Source organism: Dicentrarchus labrax, unplaced genomic scaffold (assembly GCF_905237075.1).
Source record: "Dicentrarchus labrax unplaced genomic scaffold, dlabrax2021, whole genome shotgun sequence".
In the NCBI taxonomy this organism is placed as follows: domain Eukaryota; kingdom Metazoa; phylum Chordata; class Actinopteri; family Moronidae; genus Dicentrarchus; species Dicentrarchus labrax.
The window spans coordinates 4,351,217-4,378,320 of NW_026136712.1; the positions used below are offsets into that span (position 1 = coordinate 4,351,217).

A 27,104-nucleotide genomic window follows, 5' to 3' on the forward strand; every position below is an offset into this window, starting at 1 on the left:
GATAAATGTACTGTATATTCCCACTCCACTGGAGAGAAAGTTATAGTATAGCAATAACTAAGTCCTTTAGTGAGAAGTGAGTAAAAAGCCTTCATCTGTTAACTAAATGTGTTGATGAACCTCCACTGTAGTAAACCTCAGGCAGAAGACTTCATCTATTCTGACCCTCACAGCAGTCCGACCTCCTAGGACAGGATATTTACCAGGGGATCAGTGTGATTGACAGCCCACAAGGAGAAGTGATCTTTCCTGAGGTCAGAAGTCAGGAGAGTAGCTGGTGTCCAATCGGAGCAACACAGGGGTTAGCTGCTGTCACACAGTCCAAATATTATCAGTGAACTCCTGCTTCCTGTGCAAGTTATCTAACGCTCTGTTCACTGCTGAACATCCTACAGAGTTCAGACATGCTGCTTTTAGAGGAGATTTAGTTGATGTGATGTCAGATTTTGATCTATTTTATAGATAGAGGATTTAGCAAGCTGTTAATGGGCCCTAAAGCTGCATTAATTGATTTTTTTTGGCTACTTGGGGGCAGCTAAACAAGCTGTAAACACCACAGTGACATATTATCACCTTATAAAGTAGATATGCCGTAAGACAAAAACATTGCTCAGAGCTCAGTAGAGCTGAGTGGAAGAACGTTGGGTGAAAGAGAAAAAAGAGGGTTGGTCACTTCATTTGACCCATTTTACATTACACATTTGATAAACTGTTAATATAATTATATGGATTAAAATAGGGCTGCAACTACAACTACTTACCTGAAAAATCATCAGAGCATGTTAAATATGTGGTTTATTTTATTACATATTAATAGTCAATATAACTACAGGCTCAAATATAACAAAATCAATATATATATATACACATGCCAACGTATATATATATATATATATATAAGTATATATCTGGATCACACTCAAAATCTGCACTGATTCCACAACTATAATAAAATGTATTACCAGTTTAATATGCAGTATAATAAAACTTGATACCTTACATCAAAAGGAATATAAAATACATTTGTTGCATAGAAATTCAAAACAAAAAAGAAATACTAATGTATGAATGTCAGAGAGAGCCCTTCTCACGCTCAAGCACACATGGAGAGAGTTTATAATGCTGGGCCATTACGCGCACAAACAGCCAGCGCTCTGTAGTTAAAAGCACTTGTTGTTTTTACACCGATCTTTTACAGCTGCTTTAAAGACAGCCGTAGATGTTGAGACTGGTCTGTAAAAAGCTGGAGTCTCAGGCCTCCCTCATAGCACCAATGAGCCACAGCCGTCAACACACCTCAGGCAGAACAAGGGAAAACAGATGATACTCACTGGGGGCCTTCTCTTTCACCCCCAGCTCCAAAAAACCTGTGGCCCACACAGCTCAACCCCCTCCTCCCTGCCCCACCCTCTGTGTTTACACCCTGGCTCTGTGCGGAGGGTTAACACCAAGCACTCGGCTCACTCATCGCTCCCCTCCGCACAACTGACTTGAGTCAACAGCTCCTCCGGATCAGCACCACCCAACACCACTCACTCCCATTCACTTGCTATTAGGGGGTCAGTGGTCCCAGAGTCTCCTGCTGGAGATTCATCTTTGTTTGCACAAGAGCGTGAAGGAGTAGGAGTGTGTCTCTCTTCAGTCTGTGCATACATGCCAACGTATGTTTGCATATGTGCTCTCTAGTGTCCATCCATGTACTGGGCCTCAAGTATGATGGAGGTCTTCCCCGACCACAGCTACATAAAAACACAATTCAGTCTATTGGCCAGTTTACCATTAATAAGATGGGGTGAGGTATGACATGAAATGAAACTGAAAGTGTACACAGAGCAACATCCATTAAAATTGTCCATTAGGCTGCATGTACTGCAGTAGCTAACAGCTCAATCTAATGATGGTGTACAACAAACAGTTTGTGTGATGACATACAGCAGGGACCCCCCTACCACATACACTGTAAAATGCCACATCAATGTTGTTTAAATTATTATTTTTTTTTTTTTAAACAAAAAGGCCGATTTATCTTTATTATCATGCAGTTATTTACACAACAAGTTGTGTTTCTGGCTACCTGAAGAGTGTGAGTCCAGTGTTTTCTCTCCTTTTAGCTGTTTTTGTCTCTGGCTCTTTAGCAACTACAGTAGATGCTCCACTTTATCTAAGATAGTTTCTAACCTGTGTGCTCTCTGGTGCTGGGCAGGTAGTGTACAGTTGGTTTAAAAGAGCTTTTTTGCTTAAAACAGCCACCAACTGTTGTTTAGATGCTGCTGATGAGACTGGAGCAAAACATTTTCAAAGAAGCTAAAAAACTCAGTAGAGGTGAGGGGGTGGGGGATAATTCTCTGTGGGTTTGTCACTATTAGTGACCCCTGCCGCATTACACATAGTCATTTGACCTGTTGTTCATATAAAAATATTAATGGGTGCAGCTTTAATGTGTGGATTTCAACGGAGACTTCTAGTGCAATCTGACTTAATGATGTGTCAGAGGCATTTCCGTCCTGACGAGGTTAAGAGACGTCCAACTCAAGGATATTGATGTCATGTCTGTATTTGTCTTAAAGATTACATACCGGTTGAATACTGACATGTGCTTGGCTTCTTATGTGTGTGTGCTTCTGAGTGAGTGACACATCTCCACTGCACACATATAGGTGTGTGTGTGTGTGTGTGTGTGTGTGTGTGTGTGTGTGTGTGTGTGTGTGTGTGTGTGTGTGTGTGTGTGTGTGAGAGTGGCTAGCATTCCAGTTGGGGAGAAGATCCCATGGAAAATAGTGCTGTCTGTCAGCCTCTATCTCCTGATGATATCTCCCCTGTGCGACCTGAGGAGCAGAGTCTAACAATAGCGAGCCTGTCTGCTGCAGAGGTATGCTGTATTTGAGCTCCCCTGAAGACGCAGGATGCGGAACAGATAAAGACCTGCAAGTCTCTGCTTGCCTCTTTTACCCGCTCTGTGGCTTTGGAGTCTGGTGGGGTGAGGGCAGGGGAGGAGGGGACCCAGCTAGCACCATTAGGAATACCACCCAGAGTGGGGAAAAGTGTGCAAAACACGCCCTCGGGCCCGCTGTCACTCTATTCAACACTCGGGGTGAAAAATGTACCTTTGCATTTCTGCCTTTACCTACTGTAACACAGAAAGCAGTCAGGTCTTAAGAGGACCAACCAGGTTCTGTGGCTTAAATACACACACCCTTTAAGAGCATCTTGTCTGAAACAACAAGCACTTAAAGAGCCCACCTTGGTAGATTATCTTTATATGAACCAGGCATGCTGTTTTGAAACCATTTTACATGACAAAGAAGATGTCTTGGAAACTTTGCTGTGGTGAAAGGAAGGTGGAAAAAAACATCTTCCGATTTGCTTCTAGGAGAAGGCGAGGGGTATTACAAGAAACAGAAGGTGTGTGTGTGTGTGTGTGTGTGTGTGTGTGTGTGTGTGTGTGTGTGTGTGTGTGAGAGAGAGGGATAGAGAAAGGTTGAGAAAAATAAGAAAGAAGTAAGAGGAAAAAGGATGTTGGGGTCCCTCTACGCCTCTGGGGTTGCCCTGTATGTTAATCACAAACACAAGGTCCTTACCCCCTGAGTTTATTATCACAGGTGCAGATAGTTTGGGGTGACCAGAGGCACAGCACCAACACACATACCCCACCGGCTGCCAACAGATCAGCAATCTTTTTTTTCCTCCACTCTTTTAATGTTCCCTCCAATCCACAACCGGCTCTCAACACCCCAGGCCTGAATGTTACAGCAGAGCTGGGCTCATCCCAGAGCTGCTTAGCATCTTCTTATCTGCCCTGCAGCTCAACAGACAGATTTAGGGCTCATCTGCTCTTTGTTTCATTTACGGAGAGGGGAGATGTTATACAGTGCCTTACAGTACCGTACCTTGGCTCTCATGGCCCGCTCTGCTTCCAGCTCCTCCTCCAACTCCTCGATGCGAGCCTAAAGAAAGAAAAAGGTCAACGTTAAAACGGCTGCAAAGAATAACAGTCTGCTTTCACTAAAATATAACATATGACTAGGATATCTGAAGTTGAGCTGTTATCCTCTGGTTTCACAGTGCCTATATCATTCTGACAGAGAACAAATGGGGCGTCACCTCCGCAGATTGTTTGCTATTTCAGGGCAGCACTTGTGTGTGGTGAGGCTGTTTCATACACTCTGCTTTCTCTGGGGATTTGGCTCGCCTCTGGCTTTTTCCTCAGGTAGCAATTTAGGGCAAGAATGTCTGTAGTCACCATCATTATCTGTATTCTGACCCAGGGCTGGGTCTGCTATGTCCGGTCAGTGAGAAGAAAAAGCATCGGTGCCATTTTCATGACATTCGAGGAATTTGTGTTGTGTTTTTGCTTTTTCTTGGTTTTACAGTTCTGGCTGGAAGTCAGTGACGCTTTTCCCAAGAAGCATCAGGGACTGAATATACAGTGTAGATAGATGTGAAAATGATTGTCATTTTATCTCATTCATTATGAGGGTTAGTAATGTATTCTGTAATCTAGGTTTTATCTTCTACATGGTCTTGAACACTCTACACCCAGTACAACTGTGTTATATGAGTTATTAAGGTTCTATTTACTAAACAATTATAGATGCTTCACAGTTGTAGTAATAGCTGTTAATGACCTCTTAATAAAGTCCTTTAATCTGCTAATGCCCACTTTATAGCATGTTATAAACCATTAACTGTGTATGCACTGCTTATAAATGCTAAATAGAGGGGTTATAATAAAGTGTTAGCAATAGTTTTGTAAACCCCAAACCAAATGAGAAATTCATTCTTTCAATGTTGTAAATCTAATTTTTTCATTTGTCAGTAAAAAAACACACTAGTGCTAGTTACAACATTTTTGAAAAACTATTGGATACAATCAGTGGAGGAATGTAACTAAGTATATTCACTCATGTGCTACTACATTTATTTGACAGTTAAAATAAGATTTTACACATAAAATACATGATTCTTTTTTTAAACTATGATGAATGGTATTAACTAGCCAACAGGTACTTACACATTCATGCATTAGTTATTATATTGTCATTATATATTATAAAACACACTCTTTTTTGAGTACTTTTAATCAATACAGGGCTTTTGCTTTTATTGCAGTTTTCTACATTGTAGTACTGCAACTTTTAAGAAAAAGATGTGAATACCTCCTCCTCCACTTGGAACAATATGCCTATAACCATTTGTACACACTTTAAGAGTAACAATCAGAAGGATCTAAATAATAAATCACCCACAGCATATTTCTGCTCCACTAATCTTGTGCCAAAGCCGCGCTTTGTACTGCTAATAAAAATGTATTGCTAGGTTCCCAACATGGCTGCATCCTTCCAAGTTGTGTCATGTTCTGCACTATCTCCAGTTTCTATCTGTGTCTCAGTGTCAGGAAGTGTGTCTGACATGGCATGTAGCCCAGGGCCATTACAGCAACAACACCTACAGTACACTCACTGATGTGGTGAAAGCCACTCGCCGGCTACATGGCACACAAAGCTCCCCAAACATGACACTATCACATACTTCAGGGCAAGATTAACACACATGTGCAGGGAGTTAGCTTGCAGTTGTACAATTTTTGTCTAATTGTTGATGCAAGGGAAGTTTGTCCAAATTTCTTAGAAACATCCCAGAAGTGGGGTCAGACATATCATAGCCTTATAAGAAAAAATAACCCATAAAGACATTCACTTGTCTACTTTTTTCCACAGCATTTTTAAAACATAAGCATAAACAGAAAGACAGAAAAAGTGAAATAAAAACTCACATGCCAGCGCAGGACATCTGCAGAGAGAACAGCCATGGTGAGGCAGCAGCAGCCCAACTGACTGAATGACTGACTGACTGTCCCACACACACACACACACACACACACACACACACACACACAGCTTCTCTGTTGATCCCCTCCGGCATTTTACTGTCCACACCCCCTTATGCATGCACAGCCTTTTTCTGTCTCTCACAGTTCCCCACTCACATATCTGTTTCTTGTTAAATTCCTACTTTCCACAGCCTCAAACCAGCCTCAAAATAAATATTGTGGCTCTAATACAATTGTAGAAAACATAGTGTGCTAACAGTGTTAAGATGTCTGAGCCAGACTGCATGGATAAACGCAATTTGGACTACTTATCTATGGCAGAAAGAGTTTAGACACTGATTCTGTGCACTTTTCTAAATGAAATTTATTCTGTTCTAAATTATCCCACACCAATGTCTCTACTTAGGAGCACTTTTGGAGTCGTGGGGGAAATAACAAAATTAGCCCATCGCTGCTGAGAATGGTTGAATGGTTTGATCTCCATAATTGTATGTGCTTAAAGTTTAAGCTTTCTTTTTTTCCGCTGCACTCCGAAACCATAATAATTGTCCATAAATTGCAATCAGATGTGGCCTCATAGCTGATGTCTCCCTGCTTGTGTCTGAGGGGATATTCAGCGGCGTGGGCAGTTATATCCTGTGAGACCCCCCCACTCACCATGTCAGTCGGGAGGGGGGGGGACACAAAGCCAAGCAATTGCAAGTCCTGCCTCTGCACCAGACACAGAGCATTTCAGACCCCCTGCTGATGTCGGTCCACCATACTGTCCACACATGCTCACATAATTCAGGTCCCTGCGACTGGAATCTGCTTTGTTCTCTTAAATGCCTTCAGATGGCAGTGTGCAGTTTCCATCAGTAAAAGTCACGCTTGTTTGATTGGCCGGGCGATGACAGGTGCTGTTGACCTGGTCAAAGCCTTGTACTGCAGGTGATGACGCAGGTCAAATCAGTGGTATTAGATACGACGTGACAATGGCTGCTTAGCACAGGTGCACATTGTACAAGAGAGATAAAGACATCTGGATGAGATACACATGACCTCGCCAGCACGATCTGGGCCCTTTTTAAAGCAGAGACTATTATGGGAATCCAAGTTTTGTCAAATATATACAAAGTCATTGTCAGTATTCTATGGTGTTTCTGTTGAAATTGAGTTTTCAAACATCAGGCTGTTCCAGACCAACTGCAGGACATACATGATTACAATACAATCCCTGCTTTGTTACAGATCCCAGTGCTGTCCCCAAATCCCCAAAGTTTCCTCCCAGGTCACTGTAGTGCATTATACACAGTTGAATTTAAAAACACAAAAGACAAAAGACAGAGAAAGAAAAAGGAGGATATTAAGTTATTCGGGGGCGGTAGAACAAAAACTGGGAGTGTACTTTAATTTGGTGATTGACTCACTAAAGAATAACTCCAGTTCTAGACCAGTATTATTTGTCCTAAAACAAGGTTCCTCTCTGCTGCTTAGTGACTGAGGAGCTGGTGATAGCCAGGCCCCAAAACTGTGTGGACTGTGTGGAGTTCAGGGTTTTGGGAAATCTGTCAATTTACTTCAGGTTATACCGTGTCAGCACAGGGAAGTAGCATAAGTAACGCAAAGCAGCTTCATCTGTGTCTACAGCGGATGCGTTCAGGTACAGTAATGAGTGTAGATCACCAGCATTTTACCAGTGTTCAGAGCCCAACACACAATGACTCCAATTACATAGGTAAAATGGAAGAAAATAGACGTGAAGTGTAAAAATATGCTTACGTGTATACAGTATAAAACGCAAGCTGCTACAGCTGCAGCATTAAAATAAGAGCGTTGAAAAACATTAGCTAATTAGTGTGTTATGTCTGTATTTTGGGGGTTTTAGAGGATAAGTTACTTCTTGATGAACAGCAGTTTATCTTCTAGCACTCCCCAGAAACTCAAGATTGTTGTTTGCGTTTGTGTATAGTTTTAATTAGTGAGCTTATAGGTGTTAATAGTTGTTATTTTTCACTTTAGATGATTTTTCACACAGAGCCAGGCTAGCAGTCTCCCCCTGCTTCCAGTCTTCAGACTAAGCTAGGCTCACCATGTCCCGATCACTTACATTATATAATTAGTGGACAGAGCTTGTGGATCAGTAAACTGAAGCCACTGCAGAAGCAACTTAAGCCTGCATGTTTTTCTAATGGGCGACTCCACTGGCTGCAAAAGAAAGTGCATTTGTATTGACTGTAATGGCAAAATGAGCCTACTTTTGACTTGATTAATTAGTTTCCTAATGAGTGAATGGTCTCAGTCTCTAGTTTCAAGTGTAATTCCACATAGCATCATGTTCATTTAGTAAATTTGGTCCCATTTAGAGTAAAATAGAGCTTGCTTTAGGGCGTGGCTATCTTGTGATTGACAAGTAGTTCTGACAAGACTGAAAAGTCGGTTCAGCGCAACGCACAAAACTCAAATCAAACTAAACTAAACACGAAGCTGTCACTGACCCACAAATCCTTTCAGAAACATGTTATAGTGTACTGTATCTGCAATACCAGAAAGTTTGTGACCAGGCAGGCAAAGTCAAAACCAAGCACAATCGTACTCAGTATGCCACCACCACGCTCTTGTCCTAATCATTGTCCTGATCACTTCTGACTCCAAAAAAGCAAGATGACGACGCAAATGGGTGACGTCACAGTGGTTGGTCCTGACTCACAGTCCTGACACCCTTACCAAAACTAAAGACTTTGAAATTGTCCTTTAACTAATTAAATTTTGGTCCAAACATATAATAATAGATTCATATTTGTAGGATGGTGCAGGATAAACAGTCTAAAAAGCACCATTCACTTAATAACATCTTGTGTACAAATACTGTAAAGAACTGTTCTGTAACTGCTGTGTGCTGCAATATAAGTCAGTGTCAGTGTAGCTACAACTTGTGTTTGGTGTGCAAGCAGAAGTCTCAGCAACAAATATCTCAAAACCAAAAACTGTAAAAATATCACTAAAGGTAAATATGAAAAGCATCACCTGAATGTTCGACTATCCTCACATCAGCACAATCTGATGCAACACCTCCAGTGAAACATCTGGTATAAACCTACAAGCTGCAGGGCAACACTGAGCCTTATCTTCTCCGATTGTGATGACCCTTTACAGCGCTGAGCCTGAGTATAACTGCTTTACGACCATGTCATAAAACCACTAAGAGCATGGGGCTGTGACCCCCATTACACCCCCTTGAGGCCAACTGCTTTAAATCACAGCGCATTAGAGAGGGAGAGGCGGCTTCATCACCGAAGATAGACAAAGCTCTCTCTTTGATTCCTCTCAAGTTTGTGGACATATTCATGTGACCTTTACGTCAAAACCAGACGGGAGTGGGCGACAGAAGAGATGGGCCATGCAGTCAGCCGGGCGTCCACCTGCATCTTTATCAGTAGGAGGAGCAGAAAAGTCCTGCCGTCACACAGATACACACATATAATGGCCTCATTGTGAGATAGGGAGAATGCCAAAGCTACAGTAAATGTGAAAACATGCCCACCCTCAAAGACCCACGGATCGCCTTACACTCCGCAAATCAGAGACAAAGGCGCTCTTTATTTTTGCTCTTACAAACCTCTGGATGAAACATCAGGCTCCCAGAGGCACCGGCAGAGCGAAGAAGCACCACCTGAGCTTTTAAATCACTGTCCCCCAATGTCTCTCGCTCACGCTCTCTTCCTCTCAGCAGCCTTTCATCCAATTCGCTCCATCGAAGAGGACAGACACAGACAAAACACATTATCTGCAACATGCACCAGTGACACCGATAAAAGCTCTCAGACTTGCTTGATTCTATCGAGATTCACAGAAAAGCCTCAGTATAAACTTCAGTCTGTCCAGGACTACGTACAGAGGCAGAATAAACACTAGAGTAAATAGTGCACTAAAACCAATTTAATCCAAACAAATAATGCTGTACTAATGGTAATTATGCCATCATTATGTGCTACAAGGCCTTTCAAAAGTGTAATCCTGGAGATGGTGTTTTAAATGGCAACATGTTTGGTGGTGGGCGGTCATTGCTGGGGTTTTCCACTGCACACACCAAAAATGACTTGCTTATAATCTGTGTGGCCACTACTGCAATGGCTTTTTCCTTAGTTCTGTTGTGATTTGAGGTTCAGTTAGGTGGCACTCTTTTGTTCCACTGTTAAGGCCACAGTGGTTTTAGTCAATATAGCAGTCACAGTCACTGATAGCTCCGTCAGTCTTTGGCTTTCTCCCCATGTTCAGGCATTTCTAATGAGAGTAATACTCAGTTTAGTTTATCTTTCCAAAACCAAAAACACATGAGAAAAGTGTCTAAGGAATAGTGCTCTTACTCTAAAGTAAGCTGCTAACGCTAACTAGCTTACCACCCACAGTAACCTAGTGTTGCTATTTCCAATGCCAATAGTTAGCATATAATTAGCTTACTACATTATTTTGTCAAGTTACATTAGAAAATAACTTGGAAAATGGATACATCCACTGCGAAAAAAGTGTAACACTAGACCTATGCGCTATTATTCCAGAGTTAAAGTTAGCTGCACTGTCCTGCTCTGTACTTGATTTGGTGAAATTAGCTTGAGATACATTTGTTACACAATGGTACATCCTCATAGCCCTTACTCATGGACTTCTACCTTGCGATACATAAATATTGCTGTTCTCTGTCTTTTATAAGCTTAGTTAGCTGCAGTCAGCTGGAAACAAAAGTCAGCTGGTAATAGTTTAATCAATACACAGAGTTACTGTTGAATGACAGAACTAACATCAAACCAAAGACCTATTGTTTAAAAAAATGTGAAGTATTAAATTGTTATTGTAAACAGCCTGACAGATGTAAAAACAGCAGCTAAGGGTGGTTGGGCAAACAGTTAGCTGACTAGCTCCAAATGTAGCACGCACACAACCATTATGCAAATTTGAGTTAAAATCCAGTTCCTTACAATCACAGAAAAAGAAGGCACAACAAGATAAAATAATGATATGAAAGGATTTAGTGACATCTAGCGGTGAAGTTGCAGATTGCAACTAACTGAACACCCCTCGCGTCTGTATTTGACCACCTAGGAATGAGAACAGGCTGTGAACTGTGTAGGAGAAACTACGGTGGCTGCAAAACTTGCAAAAAACCTGAAAGGCCCTATCTAGAGCAAGTGTTTGATTTTGTCTGTTCTGGGCTACTGTAGAAACAGGACACCATGGAAGGGAACCTGCTGCAATGCTGTCCTCACCAGCATTGTGGGTAGTCAGCATGTATGCATGGCTTGTTTACAGCTGATCTCCACAAAAGATTATTCAATTTTGAGTGAAGAAGTTCTCACAGGGCGTAATTGTTCTGTAATGTTGAACACAATGTCAAGAGCTCGACTGTTGCACTGATTAAATTAGTTTGTTGCCGTGACTTTACGTCTTCAAACAAGTTTGGCAGAAGAACTAAAATAATATCTTGATGATCCACCTACATAAAACTGTCCATGAGTGAAACAGACACCATGACAGTTTACTTGTGAAACACCGGTGTAACTGACACCATTAATAACGGCTGCAATCCATTCAGGCTATTCACTGACAGGTCCCTGGTATCCCTGGCATGATTTAGTGGAACATCTCAATGGAACACAGCCATCGACAATGTTATTAGCTGCAGCTGTGTTTGTCCTGCTGTGACAAGTCAAACTGAGAGTGAGATGGATCTGTAACAGCCAGAAGAGGTTAACTCGGCTTTATTTAATGCCTTTCTACAACTGTCATCAACACATAAATAAGATGCAATAAGAGAAATACTTCTGAGTGTGGAGAAACCAAGCATAAATCAAGTTTAGGGCTCCAGGATTAAATGAAATCACAATGCCTTGAATCAATTCTTCCACAGTCAGCAAAACGCCACTGCCATATAAAGGTTTCCACTATGAACTTTATGTCAACGACTGATGTAATCAGACATGCATTAACAAGGTAATGGACAACAAGAATATGATCAGCTTACACTTGCAAATGTTCACTTTATTTCGTTGTACAACCGATGCATTTATAAAATAGTAGTGGCAGTCAAAGTAACATGACATGCAACAAGATTAACATGCTAGTAGTGTATAGCAGGTACTTTTTTACTATGTTCATCTCCACTTAGCACGTTATGCTAATTATTGCTAACTGGCACTAGACACATAGTACACCTGAGGCTGATGGAAATGTCATTTAGGTACATGTGTTTGGCACAAACTCAAACTTTGACCTGGTGATGGCAGAAGATGCAAAGTCAGGGGATCATTAGATTTGTTCGGTTACACTGTCTGGGAAACATCATACACAGTTTCATGGTAACCCATCCACTGGTCAAGATAAATCAGTCTGGCCTAAGGTGGTGGACCAGCTGACCAAACGACAATAAACTAGCTAGAGCCAAGTTGCTAGCATGGCTAAACCAAAATGTCTGAAAAAAGAGCTTCAAACAAGCACAGCAACGATCATGATTGGCAAAATTGCCAAAAATGCACTGGTTCCAGCTTTTCGGCTTGTGACAGAAATTTGTATATATTGATTTTACTTTTCTCTGCCATAAGAAACTTTGTAGTGCATGTGTAGTTAACATTAATAAATATTTAACCATCGATTTTAGTTTAGTTTATTCCTCACGAGGAGTACTGAACAATTTGTGCAAACAGTTTTCTATGACTTTAAAGTAGCTTTCCCAAGTTTGAAAAAAATAACCCTGATTATTTAAGGTAGGGTATAATCACTATTGAGTTGGAAATAGAAATATCCATACTGGGATGTAAAAGTCAGGGTCAGTCAGGTCTCTGCTGCTTCAATTTTCAACACTAAATTTCTGGAGTTCCCCATTAAAAGGCAGCTGCCCTCTCAATCACCAAACTCATATGGGAATTAATGAAACACACTAAACATGCCCTCTGTGCCATGTGTTTCAGTTATATAAAGCAGACACCAACACATCTTTTGAGGTACTTATGTTAGAAAAAAGAAACTGAGAGCCACACGCCTGAAGATGTTCTTAAAAACTGTAAAAGCAGACAGAAAAGCTGCTGACTGCAGCTACCCCCAACTGCTCCTAGTCACACCATCAGAGGGACGAGGAGATGGTTATCAGCTGGGATGTAGGCGGTGTGTTTTAACCATCTCCTGACAGGCATGGAGCTGTGAAGTGACTGCTCCAATCACAGAGCAGAACCCAGCAGCTCTGTTGAAAGGCAGGAATGCATCTCAGCACTCTTCTGTAAGCTACAGCTGAGCTCCCTGCCTGTCTTTTTATGAAAACCAATCTCCTGTCATGTGCCAATCAACACCACGGTTGCCATTCCAAACAAATATTATCAAATTATAATGACTGAGTAGTTACTGCTTTCTTTTAGGTGTTTCAAAGAAAAATAAACTCTTTGTGACTGTATGTGTTACTTCTGTGGCCTTTTGTGGTCATCTTCCATGGAACTGATGTGTCTGATACATCCTCCAAACGTAACTATAAGTGCTCCTGATGATTTGCAGGGATTCATCTTGAAAGCCGGCTGCAGATTGAGCAACAGATTTCATCAAGATACCCGTATTGGAAGTGACGTATGTAATTGCGCAGTTCTTTGAAAATGTTCACCACATCTCTCAAATTAGAGGCTGCAGATGGAAGCCACATACCAGTCGTGATGCCTGGAAGATGACTATCAACCAAAGAGGGAAGGACTGTGTGCACTGATCTACAAACAGCCTCAACTAACAAAGAGTCCAACAAGGATTACGTGTGCATCCAAAGCTTCTTTGTCTGTGCCAGAGAGCACCATTGTTGTCCAAAAACTTAAAAACACATCAGTGAGCCACACTGTTGAACTGGCTGACATGTTCCTTCGCACACCAATCGTATAATAATCTGCTTCTGAAAATAGTCCCTTGAAAATGCACTAATTCCTCCAGTTTGAGTAATGGTTGTTGAAGACTACAGTGACAGGCAAATTTAGGAACATTTCAGAGCAATTTAAAAAAAAAAAACTGAAATTATGCATGTTTGACCTCTTTTTGAAAAATTGACACCTTAGTAGGAAGGAAAAAGAAAATATTGAGTGATGGACTAACATCTTGTTGGCTGTTCAGTTCAAATGTTTGGTGCAGGTGTAAACTAGTCTACAGTCAAAGATTTATGTGGAGGTGATACAGGTATACTCAGCATTTAACGAAATACATTATTCAACACAAATATGACTTTACAGTGTCTGTGTGGGTGAACTGCACTGACTAAAGCCACAAAAATAACACAGAAGATGGCTGCCTCATGTGCCTCACACCAGTGACTTGGTGAGCAACCTAAGTAAAGTCATGAGTCTTGACTGAATGACAGTACTGTACCACTTTTAGCTTCCACAAACTGACTTACATTGTTTACCTGGAGACTTTACCCTAACCTTGACCAAAAGCCATGTCTAAAATGAAATAGGACAAATTATTTATAGCACAATCTGTCTGTGTTGCATACGTTTACTGTACCACTGTACTGTACTGTACTGTACGTGGACACAGACAAAAGGGTCTGACCTGCAGCTCCTTGCTCTTCCTCTGCAGTCCAATGTTGAGGGCCTCTTCTGCTTCTAGCTTGGAACTAGTGTTGCTGATCTCCAGGTCCTTCCTTCAGAGAGAATAAACATATTAAACACTGCATTCATTTAAATGCCAGAAAAGTTCAAACTGGAATGCTATCAGTCAGTTAAACTGGCCCAATATATGCTAGATTTGAAAAAAAGTACTTAAGCTTGATTTATATTTGACACAAGGGAGAAATTGGTATTTGATTTACAGTTCAGTATTAGATTTAATCCGATTTTACATACAATACAGTCTAGAGGGATGTATATTACACAGTCTTTCCTTCAGTTGTTGAAATCAACTGTTCATGTGGCACACATCTGGACAATGGCAGGATAATGAAAAGCTTTTCAGACATAAAATACATTTCTGGCTCTGTCTTTGTGTTAAAATTATGGCTTTTTCACCATTCAGAAAGTCAGAGTCTATCACATAAATACTCAAAAGTCCAGGTGAAACAGCAATCAGAGTGATGTTTGCATCCGCACATTTACATATTTCCTAAACAGGCAGCTAGGGAGGGACTTGTTGCGGTAGTCAGTAGCTCTGTGTGTTAAGTTCCCCAGTGCGGCAGCTGTAGCGGACCCAGTAGCTGACTCTGCCGGTACTGGGAACTCTCAGTGAAAAGCCCGGCAAGAACAGGACTGAATGCAGCATCCAACAGTGAATGTCATGCTATTATTGGTTGTAATCGGTTAGTTCATGCTTACGTAAGCTTGCATCACATTTTGTTTTACAGATGATCATCGGTTTTTGATACAAAAATACAAAGAAATTGAGTTTTGGCATAAATTGTTAAATAGGGGTACAATAAAACTGAATATGTAATCTTAAAGGGTTAAAATGCCATTTTTCCTTTCACCTGGACTCTAAGACATGACAGGTCTGTTACCATAATGCTTGTCAATGTTTAGGAAATAGTGCGCGAGAAGTGGTGGTGTCACAATGACAAACTTATGTTCTCACTTCTCTCACAGTGCATTAGTGATGGAATGCAAAATATCATATTTATATGCTAAAGCAAGACATGCAGGATCATTTCGTGCATGCATTTGTTCTTTTTCAGTAAAGCTTCATTGAGTTTAGAGTCAAAGTGATTGACAGATTTTATATTCTCTCTGTTTGGAAAACACAGCACCTTAGCAACCAGGTGAGTCACTCACTTTATTAATGTTCGCAGTGAAAGAGGGTCAGGCAATTATTGACGCCAAAGAGAACAAGTTTTGACTTCATAACAGAGATATTAGTGCTCAGTGATCGGTGCATTCACTATCTATGTGTGCATGTTTTCTGACTGTTGCTTCTTGTCTTCAGTCAATTGTTGCTGCAAGGTAAACTACAGTGAATGATTCCATCTGCTCTCACATTACTGAGGGCAGATAGCTACATGTCGGGATGTTAGTGAATCCCTTGGGGGGCGTACACCTCAGAGTGGAGAGGAGAAACTGGACTGTGGAGCAGGTATATTACATATTAAGTCCATCAGTTTCTCTCTTTCCTGGGGTTGATGGATTTGATCACAGCAGCTCTCATTTCAGGGAACACTGATAGATGGCTGTAGGTATGACCTGCTGTCACATGCATTAGTTCCAGTATAGAGTTCTACTTTTTTTCTTGGCTGATATAAATGTTTATGAGGTAACTATAAAGCCTATGCCATAGCTGACATAAATGGATACTTTCTGATAATGTCAATGTTTATGTTTATGTATGTGTTTTTCCCCTATGATCACTGACTGGAAGGTATGATTTACTCATCTTTTTTTTTACTACTTTATGACTGATGACAAGTCATAGAGAATTCCGCAGAATAATGATGATCTGCATCAACAGAAAAAGAAAGAAATCCTGTAATGTGGTTCAGTAAAATGAACACAGCATGCTCAAGTTTACAAAACCTGTCTGTTATCATTTAATAGGAAAGAATATCAAAGAGAAAAGGGAGGAAACAAGACTCTACAGTTGTGCTAGCAGCTCTGCGCACAACAGAATTTAATATTGATGCCTCTGTCTGACCTACATAAACAAACAGGACCATCAGTGAGAAGATTGGCTGTTTCTATGTAGTGATTCTTAATGCCTGCCAGCAGGTTCGATTCCCCTTGAAATCAATGAAACAATGTGCTAGAAACAATATGGCTTTTGTTCACAGTGGCTGCCAGAATCAACACAAAATGAAAGTTTCTTGTAGGAGCTTTAAAGGTCCAGTGTGTAACATTTAGGAGGATCTATTGGCAGAAATGGAATATAATATTAGTATTTTTTCATTAGTGTATAATCACCTGAATATAAGAATCATTGTCTTTTTGTTACCTTCAAAAGTAAATGCCGCAAGTCGCTGTCCATGGAGTCTGCCACATTGAGCTGCCATGTTTGTACAGTAGCCCAGAACGGACAAACCGAACACTGGCTCTAGATACACACTTGGAATGTGAGGCTGAAGTGAGGGAGTTGCAGTGTGCAACTACACCACTAGATGCCACTAAATCCTTCACACTGGACCTTGAAGACATTTCAGTCTGCATTAAAGTGGTGGACCAAACCAATAGACAAACATTTCCATCCCTAAAGCCACGTTGCCAGCTAAAAATAGATTTAACATTGACCAAAACCAGAATTTAATTTCGGCTTCAGTAAAAAATTTTGCTGGGTAGGCCCAAATAGTTTGGCTGGATGTGTGCTTCCCCTTTTTGTTATGTGAGGTGATAACGACACACAAAATCTATGAGACTATTGTGCATGTCTTTGACCTTTTGATGAGGTCTTCCAGCCCACTTCTGTTCTTCTCCATCTCTCCCAGACTGTCTTGTGTGGATCTGCTATCACCCTCCAGTTTCCTCCTGCTCTTCTCAAGCTCACTACGTTGACGACGCTCCTGCTCCAGTCGGTACTCGAGCTGAACACAAACAACAAAACAGCAGGGACAAGACATAAAATACATTGATCACAATGTAATCCAACTGTAAAAGGTCTAGTTGCAGGGTTCAGCAGTGTTTTTGAAGCCAGTAGTTTATTAACTACAACTGCCATTTTGTGCCAGTAATCAATATCTTTTATATTGACCATTTATTACATTTGACGATTTTTATATATAAAATTACATGTATTCAGTGTTTCCCCACATTTGCCAAGGCCTATTGGCTCACAGGGTTACAATTCAGTCAAATAACCTTAAGTTTCCATTGCTCATATTACTGTCAAATAGTCAGTTCATGACCTTAATATTACTACAGTGTTTAATGTATGAAGCATGTGTGCTTCTGTTGGATGCAAAGGTTAAAGAACTATATTGGTCCTATACTGACCTTTAATCAATGGTCCAGTCAGTCTATATGATATGATATCTGATATGATAACTTTAATCAACTGCTTATTTATTGTTGAATTCATACAGTAAACACTACACTATAAGAACTTTTTTATTGTCACTGCACAACAGTTTTTTTCCTTGTCTATTTGCAGTCGAGCACTTCAGATCAACTGTGTGGTTTTTGCTACAGTATATAAACAACAGGCAGCTGTTTTCAGTAAAAAAAAAACCTCTGATTAACCAAATGCATGCTACTGTACCACCAGCCCTCTGATTAGTGGATGATGACCCACCTTCCGAGCCACGGACGACCGTAAGACATGTTACGATACATTTTAGCATATCAAATAAAATTTTTAATATTATCAACAAAATCACCCTGCATATTTGTTTTTGCAACATTGCCAGTTGGGAGCAGCACAGCAAGCTGAAGAAAATCATCTTATAAAGTCACATTAGCAAACAGCAGCCTATTTGCACTCCAGCAGACATGGAGCAACCTGAGCATTTATTTTGATCAAAATGCTACATCCAGTTTAACTGCTCAGTCTCCCATTATGTTCACCGGGTTGTCGGTAGCTTATCAGAACCTTTTTTGTTAAAAAATGCTGTGCGCTGTGGCTGGAAACGAGGTGTACAAGAGCAGTCTGACTGTCCCAAAGAGTAAAGGTACAGGCTACAGCAACTGTAGCTTTAGGTGCCAATTCTCTGTGGGTGGGACACTGGGAGGCACATGATCCATTGAAATATTGATGAGTGCAGCTTTAATTTGAGTTAAATGAGGCTGAGCTGAGTTTAGTGGCATAATACAATTTAAGTATATGGAATTCTTAATGTGAAAGTGTCAAATTAAATGATTTCAAATACTCCCAAAAATATGAAATATATTGACTAAACTGACTTAGATACTACATTTAAGGTAAAAATAGAAAAATACATATTTATATTGTATGAACAACCTAGTAAATATACAGAATATGAACTTACATCTTCAGCTTGCATCTGTAACTTGGTTTTCTCTTTGGTCAGCAGGTTCACCTTCTCCTCTTCGCTCTGCAGGTCCTCGATGGCCTGCTGTTGGGGTCAAACAAGATTTCTGAGCCTGGGCGGCACATGTGTCCCTCAATCACTGATCCTCCATAGCATTGCCTCACATTCATCTGTCTGCCACATTGGCCCTTGGAAAGACAGGAGTTGTTTGGTTGCAAAGAAAATGTCAGAAGTCATCTCCAGTTTGATCTGACGGATGAGAGATTTTCTCTCTGTTTTATTCATCAACTGGGAACAGAAGTGTTGGAACATCAAACTCTGAATCGAGCTCACTGAAACAGCTCTTATAATGCCAAGTTGATTCATCTTGTGTTTTTTGCACAAGATTCTCTCTGTATTCCAGACTAAATCCATAATCTAACACATGTTCAACAAACGAAGATAATGAGGCCTGATGCTGAATTGTTCCCACAGATTACACAATGATGCAGACTGCTACTGTTGGTCAAAGCATCTGGGAGAAATTAGCGAGCAGGGCCTCTTATAGCTCCCATAGAGTATGATGAGGTTGTTAAGGGTTAAGATTTCTTTCGATTTCAAAGCATCTGCTCTGCTTTTCAAAGACGAGAGTGCTGTGTGTCTGATGGGGAGCACATTTATCACGAGTGCCACTTTTGGCAGCTCCTCAGGCCATATGGTTCTATTTTCCCAAACTTATGTTTCATTCTCAGTCAAGCAGCAAGTAAGGTATCTCTCTATACTCTGATAAATGGGACAAGACTATTGATTACACTATTAAACAATCACAAATAAAGCCAAACAGCATGACATGCTGTCTAAGTATTGGTGTAGCTTACAGAGTTTACACTGAGCTTGACATACATCTTAATTATAGCTGACTTTACAGTAGGACATTACTTTGTGGTAAACATTACAGTAGCAGAAAAGGAAAAAATAAACTCAGGGGCTACTTAGCCGTTTCCAGAACGTTCAAGCGCATCTCTCTGTCTTCATCAGTGGATAGAGTTTGCTCTGTTGTCACAGATTAGTGATGGAAATTCCGGCTCTTTTTAGAGAACCGGTTCTTTTGGCTCGGCTCACTAAAAAGAGTCGGCTCTTTCGGCTCCCAAGTGGCTCCTCAGATTTTTTGTTGCTTAAATTAATTTATTACCAAATTATGTGTAAAATGAATATCTAATGTAAATGCATGCATTATATCAAATGTTTGTTATTTATATGGGTTTATTAATATACTCAACATGGAACAGAGTGCTACAAAAGTAAATTATAAAACTCAAAAACAAAGACCCATCTCAATTAGACAAAAAGCTGCTTGATATGAAATGTTTAACTTTGCACAGTCGACACCCTGCCTTTGAACTATCACATTAAAATGTGTCCAAACTTTACTATGTTTTCTGTCACTAATTTTCCTCACCCTTTCCAGTGTTTCTGTTTATGTAGCGCCAAGTTCTCTCTCTCACATCTCCCTCCCACCTGTTCGTGCGCTCACTGTGCCGTGCGTGTCTGTAGCCCCTCCCTCCCCCCTCCTGCTCAGTGTAGATACACACTGTAGATACACCACACATCTTGACCAATCACGCGGCGGAAAAAATCTGGGGAAAAAATCCGGATCTGGCTCCCAATCAGGAGCCGGCCCCTGTCGTTCACTTCAAAGAGCCGGCTCTTAGAGCCGGATCGTTTGCGACCGACCCATCACTATCACAGATATCAACAAAATCGATCTGCTGAGGAGATGCAGTTGAAAGCTCCGGAAAAAGCTAGTAAGTAGCTAGTTGTTGTTTTTTTCAAAAGAAAGTAATATTTTAAACTGATGAATGTTATTAGATTATTTGAAGAAGAAGAAAAGATGAGTGGATATAATTATGTGTTCATATGATCACATGTTTGCACAGTCATGATCAACAACAGATTACAGTTTACTTTATTCAAAGGGAAACCCCACAAATTTTAGACAAAACAGCAATTTTGCTAGTCATGGTGAGCACTATTTGCAAAAATAAATAAATAAATCAATTGGCAAGTCATGATGTTAAAGGATTTACATTGGATTTAAAGAAAGACTCAAATTTATAAACCAAATAAATACATTTGTTATATTTGCTAGGTCACGACAGACTGGATTTAAACTAAATGGGCATAGGCTAACTAATCATGTCAACGATTATGGAACTGTTATCTGACAGCTAATGTATCTCAATTGTCATGTTACACTGCAAAACTGACAGTTCTAATATATGGAATATAGTTTTTACAGGTGGCCCCCGGGTTATTTTTGTATTGTGCTAGTCTGATACCGGATACAGCCTGTGGGTATAAACTTGCCATTGGCCATGTATTTCACACAGCATTCTCCTCCCTTTCTACCATCTGTGAGTTTCCGTTCTCAAAATCCCCTTTGCTAGGGTAAACAACAACAACACCCTCTGAGATTGCAACTTACACGCTGAAAACAGTAGGTTACACTAGCCCTAAGCTGGTCGCTAATGGTACAGACAAACATTGGGGAATTTTAAAGAAAAACAAGTTCCCCCAATATTATTTTTCAAGGGCACCTGTTGCATTTGGGATTAGTGCTGCCCACGAGAGTTGTGATTGGCTTAAAGAAATAAACACACGTGCAAGAATTAAATTAAATTGCTAAACAGATTTGTTATACCTCAAGGATACATACAATGTGTTTATGTGACACCTCAAATTCACGCATTGTTTGGCCCTGATTCTGAGATCTGAGAACTGTTGTTTAATGTCTGTGGAGCTTTGTCAAATCTGCGAAAGTAGCTGAAGGGTTAAGGCACAGACCATGATCCCCAACGCCCCTGCATTTCCTGTTATCGCTCTAACAAATATAAAATTGTAAATAACCCTTATGATGTCAGCAGGGTTATCTCAGATTGGACTTGGGCTTTTGGTGTAGCTTACAGAGTTTACACTGAGCATGACATACATCTTAATTATAGCTGACTTTACAGTAGGACATTACTTTGTGGTATACATTACAGTAGCAGAAAAGGAAAAAATAAACTCAGGGGCTACTAGCTGTTTGCAGAACGTTCAAGCGCATCTCACTGTCTTCATCAGTGGATAGAGTTAGATAGAGAGGCTTTGAAAGACTTTAGCATTTATCAAGCAAAAAGATGCTTCTGTGTGTATTATGGGAAATGTATTTCTGTTTTGACCCACACTACAGACTTAAAGTCAGGATATCTCGGCCTCTGTTGCATCATTTTCAACCACTCTTTTTTCACCAGTCTCACTAAAGTCCCCGAACTTTATAGAAGTGCATTGCTAAATTGCTGCGATGACCCTTAAATACTGTATCACTGCATACTGTTCAGCAGTATCATACCCTGAACCTAAACATCACTCACTGTGCTCTCACCTGGCTGAGCTCCACCAGATGTTCCTTCTCCTTCTGGAGCTTCTGCACCGCCCCGTCCTTCTGAAAGAGCTGTTCCGACAGCCTCCTTACCTCACTGTCTGATGACTAGAAAGACAGAGAAAGGTCATAAACAAAAATCCACTTCAAGAAAGGTAGACTGTGACTTTATATCATTTTAGATAACACATAGGCCTATTTCTGAAACCAATCACTAAAACAGTCATATTAAGTAATATCCTTGCACATATAGATTTTGTTCCTCTAATCTACCTCTGTTAAAACACTTCTTTCTGTGGTTATTAATGTTTTCCTCTTGGGCGATCAGCCACGATGGCTTGTGAATACAGCGGTTTCAATCTTCAGGCTCCGACTCTGCAGCCACACCGTAAAACAATTATCTCCTTTCATGACAGAAACAGATGTCATTATTTTGCCTCTCTCTTAAGGACATCAAAGCTTTATTTGCATGTGGAACCCTGGCTCCCATTGAAGACATGAGGACCTAATGAGACAAGTGTGATAGTTTCAAATCCCTTAGAGCATCGGACTGCAAATGCGTACCAGCAGACTGAATGATATATGGTGGTGTCAATTTGTATGCCTATTCTTCAAAAAGGGCAGCAAATATCTATTTTACAGTAAATCTCAGAGTGGACAGATGAGGGAATTCCGCTCCAAACTTTAGCTGCTTTGGATCAAACACAGCGAAAATGACTGTTATGACAGCATACCACAAATATTAGACATGGTCTTGTCATTTTTTTGTTCAAAGCCCTGTGTCAACCATGCTATCAAACAGGTCTGGTCTTGTTGCATTGGCGTCCTCTTACAGTTCTACAGTACCTTTACCACGTGGGAGACCAATTAGAGGAGAAAACCTTCCTACACCCTGAGTATCAGGTTCTAAACACTCTGACCCAGATCAGATTAATCTGTGTAAATCTGCAGAGGCTAAATCAACACCACCCTGCACCACGGAAAACTCTTTTTTCCATCTTCATGTACAGTGCTGTGAGTACATTCTTGTGGCATTCCTGAACAAAGATAGCATCGTAATCCTTTAATACACCTCAGTGAAACAGATAAAGGGGTTTGGTGAGGGGCTGTAATGGAGATGTCAGAGCAGCCTCCAGCCGCTGCTTGTTAGAGTCTGCCCCGAAGAGACAGTGCTTCATCATGGCACGGAATAACTCCCTCATCAAGCAGAAGGACTTTTAACTGTGACCTGAAATTTATGACACAGAAACAGCTCAAACTGCTTAACTGATACTCTCTGATAGATAATGTTGTATTTATATCTAAACTACAAAGATTTCTGTATGTTACTGCCTTATTTTTGACTGATATATTCAATTCTGCTGTCTTTTATGGACAAAATAAACAGTTTTTTTTATGTTAGCAGTATCGTTTTTCAGCACTGAAAAATTCTAAATCTGTAATAAATCTTTTATTTATTATCAGTAAAGGACATGGAACTTCAAAGACCTAAGGTGGAGTCAAACTTCCAAACAGATCACTGTGTCTCAATGATCGCAGATGAGTCCAAAGGCTGTAGTTACACAAACTCATAGCCAGCAGGTCCTTGGTGTGTCAAATGGACCTCTGTCCAAACAGCGGCCAACAAAAGAGTTTACAGCAGACAGACGTCCAACAGGTGCTCCACAACCATCACCAACAATCAAGAATTACTACAGTACAGGAAAGTACAAAATGCAAGTGATGCACCTCTCCTATCACAATGATTTGTTTAACAGAGCTATACTGGAAGGATGTCTGTGCATGGATTGCCCACCAAGGCAGTAAATGGTAATGGTGTCTCAGATTTTATGTTTAACTACTACAACTCTGTAATAAAAAACACACAGGGTACAATTAACCAATTCAACTATTTAGAGGCACGTAGAGGCCTTTCCAGGGCAGTCTATATGGCCCTGCATTGTGTCTCCATTTTAAGAGCACTCTTGAGGGCACTTCATCACGTTTTCTTGCACATTGGACTATAGTAGAGGGCATTTTCTCATGTTTTATCTACCATAGGGAACCCAAAGTTTCACATTGGGCACATTTGTCTCCGGCTGGTTTTTCTGGGAACCACATTTGTTGTGCAGGATTTCTAATCGGAGCGTCAGGGTTCACATTCTCATCAGCAGGGTGTGTGGATTTGACAGAGCCAGACATGACAAACTGGTTTTTGATGGCTCATATGGGCAGAGGTCCATTTGACTCCTAGGACCTGCTGATTTCAACATTTTCATCAGCTCAGATCTTCTCTCATCTGGACTGTGGTCGGCAGGGCAGTAAGAGAACAATGTTCAGAAAATCCAGAGGAGACAATCGTATGGGGCCGTGGGGGAGATTTAACTTCTGATCCATTAAACAACTTAAAACTACAATCTAATGAAAATAAATTTTTCGACAACTTGGTACATACACTTATTGACTTTCTTGCCTAGAGTTAAATGAGAAGATTAAAACCACTGTCTGTGACTTCTAGCTCTGTACAAAGGTATAACAAAATCCTCCTACAAAATGTAATGTCTAGTTTTTGTCCTCTAATTGTGAACTAACCACATTCTAAATAAAGAGTAAATAATAAGAGCAGAGTTAAAGGACAGAAGCATACATATACGTGTTTCAATTTGATACCATCACCCGGAGCAAGTAGGGGCAACAGGAAACAACAGCTTTTTTGTAACAACGCTACTTTTATACAGTTAATATCAAGATCTTCTTGCAGCTTTAATTCATGGTCTTTAATTTATTTTACGACTCTGCCAGTCAATCAGTAATCCTCCCTCTGTATGAAGGACATGCTCCAGGAGGTTATCCTGTGGTGAAGATAACATAATGTTCTACCTGTTTGTCCCGTTCCGCCACAGTCAGGGCGCTCTCCAGTTCATCCAGGTCTCTTCTGAGGCTGCTGCACTCGGCCTCCAGCCTGTCCCTGTGGAGGGCCAGCTGGGTTGAGCAGGTCTCCTCCTCCTCCAGACGCTCTGACAGGCCTGACAGCTGCCGCTCCAGCTCACGCCGGGCCTTCTCCAGCTGGAAACAGTGCTGCTCGGACGCCTGGGCACTCTCCTGCTCCTGCAGGTTAACAAACACAGAGAGCGTTAGACGGGGGTTCTGCCAGTGTTGTGTTACACACACTTGTTACACATTTCACATTTCATTTTCACATACCATACTGAAGGCTAAATTTCTGAGTTTGGAATGACATATTATCATACATTTTTCTTACTGCTGTTGTTTTTCTTTTTTGTTTTTTACAAAACTTTGTGTATTGGATCTGTGGAACCTACTATATCTACTTCCAGGTTTGCAAGCCTTTTTTTTATTAATTACTAGTGCTGTCAAAATGAATGTGTTAAGTTTTGCAATTAATATGAAAAATGTAATGCATTAAAAACAGTTAACACAATTAATGCAGCTAGTTTTTATTCCTTCCTGTGGTGGCTGATCTGTGACCTGTGACAACGTTGGCTGCCAAACCAAACCATCCTAGATAAAGACTGAAGGACAAGGACCAGGTTTTAGGTAGAAAGCTTTACTTTAAAAGGTTGTCAGATGGATCTTTGGAAAAACAAAAGTAATCTAAACAGTCTGTAAAGATGAATTCATTAAGCAAATTGTCTTTGACATCACCTCAAAGCAAAACACCCTACAGACACTGTCCCTGCGGGGCCTCTGCAATCTACATTGCACTTGAGGGTGAATAACGAAACCTCTAAGTGAGAAGGTTACTAACTTTGACTAATTGGTTTGATAAAAACTGCTGCCCAATTAACACAGTAGAAAACAATAGACTGGGAAGAATCCTTTGAATTGCTTCGGGAAATGCCTCTTATACTCTACCCTTGAGAGGAACCATTGTGTCAAGAATACACACTTTATATGAAGGGGCAAGAGGGCACGGAGTATGAACATGCTTGAGCAAGCAAAAGGAGGTCGCTCTTACAGGAGACCACTGGATTTCTGTGAGCAATGAAAACTACTTGGGCTTGATTCTACATTGAAGCTGCAGTGGGAAACTTTTCTAAAATAACCTTTTGTCATATTTAACAAGTACAGTATGTGAATCTGTGAAAAAAATCAAGTTGCTCTGGGACCTGGGAATCAAATCAACTACCTTTCTCGGCTCTGATTGTTTTTGTTGAGATGCGATGGATTCTCGCAAATGCCATTAGGAGCTCTAGGATGAGCAATAGGAACCAGATTTTTTCACAGATTATCTGTTTAGTAGTTTCAGAAAATATGACAAAAAGTAATTTTTAGAATATTTGCCTTCTGCAGCTTAATCCTGTGAGTTTCCATTTATATATTCATTATTGCAAGCTTAACTCTTAATTAGAAAGAAGTGATTAATTGCGATTAATCATAGCAAATTACAATTAATTTGTACAGTCTTTTAATCAATCAGCAGCTTTATGATTTTACTATTTAAAAATGCATGAGTAATTTATGTAATGTAATGTTAATGTTGCATTTAATCAAATTACTCTTTGTTTACTTTCTTTGTGCATTAACATAATATGCTGCAGCAGAAATATTATGATGGTTCCATTTTATCTTAATGTGACTCTAGAAACTGTTAATAGACTGTAGTTTCGGTGGGGAAATGAGCTAGTTAACAGAATTAGAGGAGAGAGAAAGAGTGAGGTCAAATGAGGTAGAGAAAATGGAGAGATTTAGTAAAAGGCTGAGGGATAAAGCCTTAATATGAAGGGATTAACTGAATAAAAGTGGCTGAAGCAAAGACAGACAATTAGTTCATACAAAGAGGATCTTACCGCAGGTTGTGCCACAAGATGAAACTTATCCTCCCTCAAGTCAGAAGAAACCTCTTTGTTAATTTGCAGTTGCCTTAATATAATACAGCTCAAAAAGCAACATGTGACGTACAGTGCTGACCTGATAAGCAAGTTCTACCAAACGCCAGATCAACAGCCATCCATAACAGGAGTGAAAAGACCTGATTG

The 27,104-nt window shown here is 40.4% G+C and overlaps 1 protein-coding gene across 3 annotated transcripts in view; it reads right to left on the minus strand.

The window, feature by feature from the left end:
• The window catches only part of LOC127372793 (putative uncharacterized protein MYH16), a 56,876-nt gene that overhangs the window by 10,951 nt on the left and 18,821 nt on the right, over window positions 1–27,104 (minus strand). For all 3 annotated transcript variants that reach the window (XM_051416600.1, XM_051416599.1, XM_051416598.1), the window contains exons 2-7: window positions 24,985–25,212; window positions 22,129–22,233; window positions 18,723–18,809; window positions 17,176–17,321; window positions 14,378–14,468; window positions 3,888–3,944 (exon numbers count right to left, since the gene is read on the minus strand). In XM_051416600.1, the coding sequence (XP_051272560.1) occupies window positions 3,888–3,944; window positions 14,378–14,468; window positions 17,176–17,321; window positions 18,723–18,809; window positions 22,129–22,233; window positions 24,985–25,212 (714 nt within the window). The remainder of the gene's footprint in view (window positions 1–3,887; window positions 3,945–14,377; window positions 14,469–17,175; window positions 17,322–18,722; window positions 18,810–22,128; window positions 22,234–24,984; window positions 25,213–27,104) is intronic.